The sequence below is a fragment of the Eleginops maclovinus genome, chromosome 4 (genome assembly GCF_036324505.1).
Source record: "Eleginops maclovinus isolate JMC-PN-2008 ecotype Puerto Natales chromosome 4, JC_Emac_rtc_rv5, whole genome shotgun sequence".
NCBI classification, from domain to species: Eukaryota; Metazoa; Chordata; class Actinopteri; order Perciformes; family Eleginopidae; genus Eleginops; species Eleginops maclovinus.
In genome coordinates this window covers 810,611-819,542 of record NC_086352.1, presented here as the reverse complement: position 1 = coordinate 819,542, position 8,932 = coordinate 810,611, and the positions used below count along the sequence as shown (strand labels likewise).

Below are 8,932 nucleotides of genomic sequence, written 5' to 3'. Positions count from 1 at the left end.
GTGTGTGTGTGTGTGTGTGTGTGTGTGTGTGTGTCATCAGTGCAGTCAGCTGAGCGTTTTGTTCTCCAGAGGATCTTATCTTTGTTTGCATTTCTGTTGTTTGTTCGTTTTCTCAGAGCTTTGATCTGTGGCCTCCTCCGCTCCCACAGAGCAACAATCAGCAGCTCTGTTTCAGTCACATGCTGACAGAGGCTCACACTCACATCAGACATGTCAAATACCACGCATTCTTTATTAACCTCATATTGTATACTTTTATTACATTGGTTAACTTACATGGGTTATTAATAATTATGAGTTTGCACTATTGAATATTCTTAAAGTAATCCAACAATTTCAATTTCTCTTACAAACTAAAATCAATTCTTCAAAAGGTTTATGAAGTAATGTCCATCACAAAATAAAAACATAAATACACTTTTATTATATTATATAATCTCTTCAGGCAGCCCCGTTTATGAGAAGCTTGTCTTTTAATGAATAAAAACACCCTTTGCTGTAAATCTATCTATCTCATTTATACACAGGGAGGTCACACAGGATGCATAAACATGCATCACATAATATCCTGTCTGCATCTCATTTCCCCCCCTGTGGTCCCCCTGCCTCACTGCCTATTGGTGTGGCAGCCAGAACATGAGGTCTGTTCCTCCCCCGAGAGCAAACTCTGAGGAGTGGGAGCAGTTAGAGAAGGAGCTCAGAGCTGGTTCCTCTCGTTAGCAGCACCTCCGGCAGCCTCTCCTCACCGTCAGCCTCTCCTCACCATCAGCCTCTCCTCACCGTCAGCCTCTCCTCACTGGCAGCCTCTCCTCACTGGCAGCCTCTCCGACAGCCTGTCCTCCCTGGCAGCCTCTCGTCCCCGGTAGCTTCTCTTCTCCGGCAGCGTCTTGGTCTCCTCTCATCTCTGGCAGCCTGTTGTCTGAAGAGCAGAAGAAGGAGTGAGGCGTGCAGGACATGGACTCCTGCGCTCTGGAGCTGCTGGCCATGCTGCTGTATGTGGCAGCGTGGCTCTGTGTGTTAGCCTCCACCCTCATGCCGCAGTGGCTCACCATGTCCACTGCCCTGCTGCCGGTGGAGAGCTATGAGCTGGGCCTGTGGGAGACCTGTGTGGTGCAGGACGTAGGGGGGATGGAGTGCCGGGCTTACGACAGCCTGCTGGGCCTCTCCAGAGACCTGAAGCTGTCTCGCATCCTCATGTGTTCTTCACTGGCCGTTGGCATGCTGGGCATGCTGGTGGCGACGCCTGGACTCTACATGGTGAACAGCTGCAGGGGGGGCTCCTTCCCCAAGAGGACCTTGACCACCATTGGGGGGGTACTGGGGGTCTTCTCTGGAGTGTTGTGTCTCGTCCCAGTATCCTACATGGCACACTTGGCCGTCATGCATTTCTTCGACGACAAAGTTCCGGATGTGGTTCCTCGGTGGGAGTTTGGAGATGCTCTGTTCATCGGTTGGGCAGGGGGGTTCCTGCTGGTGGTGGCTGGGCTGCTGCTGGTCTCATCCTGCTGGTGCTCACAGGGGGGGGAAACTCAGCCAGCACTGCAGCGCAGGTACCAGGTGATGAGCACCGACGTGTCCTTCAGGAAGCGATCCGAGTACGTTTAGAGGATGACGACTTAGCTGCGCCAGGACCACCCCCTGTACACCTCTAGACCTCTCGACCTGCAGACGTGTAAACCCCCACCTCAGCCTGCCTTCAGATAATGATGTAAATATCTGGTTTATGTCGGAGACAGCCTCCTGTATAAAGCTGATTTATCACTTGTGACCGAATGATGTAAAAACCAGACGTTGAAAGAACTTTTTTATAAATGCCTCATGTCCCCTTCACCTGCTGTGACCAGAAAACAAATGAATATTTTTTTAGAGATGTTTTATCAAATCTTTATATTCCTTATCATCTGAGTGACTTTAGGATCTTTTTCTTACGATATTATTTCAATTTAAGCTTTTCAAATGCTGTGAGTTGTTTCTAAACACAGAGAAGCAGATGATTCAGTGCTTGGACTCTTTGATGGGAGTTTGCGGCTCCGATGATCCACATAAAGAGTTTGTATTCAAATCTATTCCAGTCTCTTTTTTAATGTGTTATCTCCTTCTGTCAGCTTGTGTTCTCTGAAAATATTCTTTATTCAGTTCCTGCTGAACTTTCTTCTCTCTCTAACAGTGTCCAGCAGTTTGTCCTGAGTTATGTCACATAGTGGTGTGTGTGTTGGTGGTGTGTGTGTTGTTGAGCAGCAAGGACAGAGCGCAGCCTTCAGCTGTCCGGTGGCTGGAAACGCAGCGTGAGGTTAATTCCCTCAGATTTCCTGTAGCTCGCTGGGCTAAGCTGTGTTTAATGAAAGCTCTAATAAGCGGCGTGCAGCTGAAGAATGCAGAGCCTAATCACACAAATGTGCTGAGATCAGAGGTCACCGGCGTGTCGCCAGCGTTACATCATGTTCCTGCATCACACACACACACAAACACATGTTCCTGCATCACACACACACACAAACACATGTTCCTGCATCACACACACACACACACACACACACACAGACACACAAACACACACTGTTGCAACGTTACATGTTCCTGCATCACACACACACACAAACACATGTTCCTGCATCACACACAAACACATGTTCCTGCATCACACACAAACACATGTTCCTGCATCACACACACACACACACACACACACACACACACACACACACACACACACACACACACACACACACACAAACACACACTGTTGCAGCGTTACATGTTCCTGCAACACACACACACACACACACACACACACACACACACACACACACACACACACACACACACACACACACAAACACACACTGTTGCAGCGTTTCATGTTCCTGCAACACACACACACTTACTGTGGCATAACATACACGTTGCTGCAGCATACACTGATGGTGGTACTGTGTGTACTAATGTGTGTGTGATATAAATAATACATTTTATCTTTATTAAAAATGTACTGCACTTTATCAGCTGCTGGAAGGGAAATGTCTGACTTATACTGAAGTTATTGAGCACCAGTTACGTTTGTTTGGATGTTGAAGAATTACTCAGATCCTTTATTTCAGAGAAAATACTTTAAATTCCAGTAAGTTAATTAAAGTACTGAACCAAAAGTACAAGTATGTCTGCATCAGGGGGGAGTAGGGAAACCCCCGCAGAGATGTTCCTCCTGATTAGTGTTATGCTTACCGTTAGCCTCAGCTCTGAGGAAATGACATGTCTTCTCTTTAAGAGGAATTATGTCTAAATGCATCCGAGTGAAAACAAACCGAGGAGATGAGGGTCTCCGTTCTGAGATACCTCAGGGTCTCAGCTCAGAGATACCGGAGAGTCTCAGCTCAGAGATAAGGAAGGGTCTCAGCTCAGAGGTAAGGGAGGGTCTCAGATCAGAGATAAGGGAGGGTCTCAGCTCAGAGATAACGGAGGGTCTCAGCTCAGAGATAAGGGAGGGTCTCAGATCAGAGATAAGGGAGGGTCTCAGCTCAGAGATAACGGAGGGTCTCAGCTCAGAACACTTCTCCAGACTCCAGAGGATGAGATCCCCCTCAGAGCCAAGGCTTTCATCAGAATCCAGGACAACATGAAGTCACTGTCTCAAAGCTCCGGATAAACCACCATGATAATGTTCACGATGCCCAAACAATAATCAGATCCTCCGTCTCCACTGACTATCTGACCGGCTGTAATGAGAAAACACTCCATGAAAAGAAAAAAGTCCAACATTCATCATAAACCAGCTCTTCTGACACTTTTCTGTTTCATTTAGTTTCAGATTATTTGTCAACCCAGGTGTTTAAATTCACTGATTAAAACATGTTCCCTCAGAAGACACTTTGGGTTAGGGTTAGGGTCAGCCCCCTAACCTGACAGTCATGTGAAACCAGGCTCCACAGCACCTGGTAACACCAAGAATTAGAAATGCTTTACTGATACCAGACAGGGTTAGGGGATTATTAGGGGATGGAACATTGGTGTATTCCCTTTTTAAGAGGAGTGAGTCTTTGGTGGAAGTGCTCACAGATATCTGAAACTAGAGACAGAACAGTTTAATCTTTAACCTGCTGCATTTTAATCTCTAGTTTGAGCTAAAATCTTAGAAGTGACTATTTTTCTGAAGCCAGCCCTCACGCCACACGGACACAGAGTGTAATAAATCTCATCCGAATTCACTGCTGAGGAATCTAAAAAAATAAATCCGGACATACCGCTTATGTTCTTCAGCAGCAATAATCTGTCTTCAATCTAACAACAAAAACTCTCTCCTCTCCATGATCACCTCGTCTTGTTCCTCCTTTACTATACGTAACAGCTGATAGAGGACAGACTGATCAGAACGGGGGGGTAAACATCTGAATAACTTCCACAAAATAACTTTTTGTATTTATATGGATCTCTGTGTTTCTACTGCTGCAGACGACTGGTCTGAGATAACCCTGTATACAGGGTGTTCAAAATAATAGCAGTCCAGCATCACTAACCAGATCAACAACTGTTTTTGTGTCGAAATTATATTTCTACATGGCAAATAATTTAGCAGAAGGTGTAGTAGAGTCATAGAAAACCAAAAGACCCAACAGTCATGACAAGCATGCGGCTGATTCTGTGTAATTGAATCATAGATTAGATAGGGCGTGTTCAAAATAATAGCAATGTAGAGTTCAATTAGTGAAATCATTAATTCTGTGTAAAAACAGGTAGCCCTTATTTAAAGTGCATTTCTCTCTGAAAATCAGAGAAAAATGGGTCGTTCCAGACATTGTTCAGAAGAACAGCGTACTTTCATTAAAAAGTTGATTAAAGAGGGGAAGACATACAAAGAAATGCAAAAAATGATTGGCTGCTCAGCTGAAAGGATCTCAAATGCTTTAAAATGGCAACCAAAACCAGAAAGACGTGGAAGAAAATGGAAAACTACCATTCGAATGGATCAAAGAATAGCCAGAATGGCGAAGACTCAGCCAATGATCAGCTCCAGGGTGATTAAAGAAGGTCTAAAGTTGCCTGTGAGTACTGTAGCTATTAGAAGACGCTTATGTGAAACCAATCTACCGGCAAGAAGCCCCCACAAAGTCCCACTGTGGAAAAAACGACATGTACTGAAGAGGTTACAATTTGCAAAAGAATACATAGACTGGCCTAAAGAGAAATGGCGCAACATTTTGTGGACTGATGAAAGCAAGATGGTTATTTTGGGGCCTAGGGGCCACAGACAGTTTGTCAGAAGACCCCCAAATGCTGAATTTAAGCCACAGTACACGGTGAAGACCGTGAAGTATGGTGGCGCAACAATCATGATATGGGGATGTTTCTCATACTATGGTGTCACCATGTCGGGCCTATTTATCGTATACCAGGGATCATGGATCAGTTTGAATAAATCAAAATACTAGAAGTCATGTTGCCTTATGCCGAAGACGAAATGCCCCCAAACACATTAGTAAGTGAGCATCATCTTGGTTCCAGACCAACTACATTAATGTTATGCAGTGGCCAGCCCAATCCCCGGACCTTAATCCAATAGAAAACTTGTGGGGTGAAATCAAAAATGCCAAGAAATGCAGAGGAATTGTGGAGTGTAGTCCCATCGCCCTGGGCTGGAATACCTGGTACCAGAAGATGGTTGACTCCATGCAACACAGATGTTAAGCAGTTCTCAGAAACAGTGGTTAGACCACTAAATATTAGTTCAGTGATTCCCAGGAAAGCTAAATCTTCAAGCATTTTTCCGTTCATACGGTAAATATTTGAGTTAGTGAAAAAACTGCTATTTTTTTGAACAGCCCAATATTCCCCTTTCTTCACTTTCGGTAAAAATAAACTCATTTGATAATTGTTTCTTCGTGTTTTCATTTGGAATAGAATGTGCAGTGTTCCCAATGAATTTGTGTGTCTGAAAATAAAAGCTATTATAAGGATTTTGAGCTTTTACTTTTTTAAACACACAGAAATATATACATGTAAAATTTTTTTAGGGTTCGGGTATATATGCAAATTATACATGGTATATATTTAGGGTCGGGTATATATGCAAATATACATGTATATATATTTAGGGTTCGGGTATATTGCAATATACATGTGTATATATTTAGGGTTCGGGTATATATGCAAATATACATGTATATATATTTAGGGTTCGGGTATTATGCAAATATACATGTATATATTTTAAGGTTCGGGTATATTTTGCAAATATACATGTATTTATATCATTAGGAGTTGGGTATATATGCAAAATTATATGTATTATTATCTATGGTGTGTCGGGCTATTTATCGTATACATGGTATTATTGGGTATCGTGTGAATAATCAAATACTAGAAAGTCATGTTGGCCTATGCCGAGACGAATATGCCCAAACACATTTAGTAGTGATTATCGTTGGTATTCCAGACCAATACATATAATGTTATGCATTAGGCAGCCAATTCCCGGACTTAATCCAATAGAAATGTGTATCTTGTAGGGTTGGGTAAATCAAATTAATGCAAGATAATAGGGATTGAGTGTAGTCCATGCCCTGGGCGAATACTGGTACCAGAAATGGTTGGACTCCATGCAACAAAATGTTTTATTTAGCAGTTCGAAACAGTGGTTATGACACTAAATATTAGTTCAGATATTTGAGGTTCGGGAAAGCTAAATCTTCAGCATTTTTCCGTTCATTCGGGTAAATATTTATGCTAGTGAAATAACTGCTATTTTTTTGAAAGCCATATATTCACCCTTTCTTCACGTTTCGGTATATATAAATATCATTTGTATATTGTTTCTTGGTTGGTTCATATGGAAATAGAATGTGCAGTGTTCCCAATGGGATTTGTGATCTATGAAAATAAATGCTATTATATGATTTTGAGGTTGGTATTTTTAACACACAGTATATATCATGTATATATATTTAGGGTTCGGGTATATATGCAAATATACATGTATATATATTTAGGGTTCGGGTATATATGCAAATATACATGTGTATATATTTAGGGTTCGGGTATATATGCAAATATACATGTATATATATTTAGGGTTCGGGTATATATGCAAATATAAATGTGTATATATTTAGGGTTCGGGTATATATGCAAATATACATGTATATATATTTAGGGTTCGGGTATATATGCAAATATACATGTATATATATTTAGGGTTCGGGTATATATGCAAATATACATGTGTATATATTTAGGGTTCGGGTATATATGCAAATATAAATGTGTATATATTTAGGGTTCGGGTATATATGCAAATATACATGTATATATATTTAGGGTTCGGGTATATATGCAAATATACATGTATATATATTTAGGGTTCGGGTATATATGCAAATATACATGTGTATATATTTAGGGTTCGGGTATATATGCAAATATACATGTATATATATTTAGGGTTCGGGTATATATGCAAATATACATGTATATATATTTAGGGTTCGGGTATATATGCAAATATACATGTATATATATTTAGGGTTCGGGTATATATGCAAATATACATGTGTATATATATTTAGGGTTCGGGTATATATGCAAATATACATGTATATATTTAGGGTTCGGGTATATATGCAAATATACATGTGTATATATTTAGGGTTCGGGTATATATGCAAATATACATGTGTATATATTTAGGGTTCGGGTATATATGCAAATATACATGTATATATATTTAGGGTTCGGGTATATATGCAAATATACATGTGTATATATTTAGGGTTCGGGTATATATGCAAATATACATGTATATATATTTAGGGTTCGGGTATATATGCAAATATACATGTGTATATATTTAGGGTTCGGGTATATATGCAAATATACATGTATATATATTTAGGGTTCGGGTATATATGCAAATATACATGTATATATATTTAGGGTTCGGGTATATATGCAAATATACATGTGTATATATTTAGGGTTCGGGTATATATGCAAATATACATGTATATATATTTAGGGTTCGGGTATGCAAATATACATGTATATATATTTAGGGTTCGGGTATATATGCAAATATACATGTATATATATTTAGGGTTCGGGTATATATGCAAATATACATGTGTATATATTTAGGGTTCGGGTATATATGCAAATATACATGTGTATATATTTAGGGTTCGGGTATATATGCAAATATACATGTGTATATATTTAGGGTTCGGGTATATATGCAAATATACATGTGTATATATTTAGGGTTCGGGTATATATGCAAATATACATGTGTATGTATTTAGGGTTCGGGTATATATGCAAATATACATGTGTATATATTTAGGGTTCGGGTATATATGCAAATATACATGTGTATATATATTTAGGGTTCGGGTATGCAAATATACATGTGTATGTATAAATGTGTATTCTGTGTTTATCTCTGCACATGTCAGCAGGATGCTTCCTCTATATTTATTTTTTACAATAGTTTTAGAAAAGAGTTGTGTGTGTGTCGCCTGTCAGGACTCACTGCTTCAGTTACTGACTGCCTCAGAATGAACCCGCTGGTTCTTTGTCCACCCCCCCCCCCCCCCCCCCCCCCCACAACGCTCTCATCTGAAGAGGCTCTTTCTTTGTGACCCACCCCCCCAGACTCACATGCCTCTCGTCAACCTCCCACCTGGGTCACATGATGCGGGCCCCCAGTCCCTGAACGGGGCCCCACCCACACCTCTGCCTGCCCCCCCCCCCCCCTGCTGATAGCGCTGAGATAAAGTTTATTACAGCAGATATGATAAATCCATCTGGCCCTGGACTCTGACACATACAACAGCTGATCCTGATAATCATTCTGCAACCTGTAATCGGTTATCTGCTGACACAACATAAGGGCAATCGTGTTATTTAGCGGAGTGATGGTCTGTACTGCGAATGTATTTCATGG

The 8,932-nt window shown here is 40.9% G+C and overlaps 1 protein-coding gene across 1 annotated transcript; it reads left to right on the top strand.

Moving 5' to 3' along the window:
- The first annotated feature begins 615 nt into the window (after positions 1 to 615).
- On the top strand, positions 616 to 2,066 carry LOC134863434 (putative claudin-24). Its single transcript, XM_063881956.1, has one exon. The coding sequence runs from the start codon at positions 955 to 957 to the stop codon at positions 1,603 to 1,605; it is 651 nt and encodes a 216-aa protein (XP_063738026.1). The 5' UTR covers positions 616 to 954; the 3' UTR covers positions 1,606 to 2,066.
- Positions 2,067 to 8,932: the final 6,866 nt, after the last annotated feature.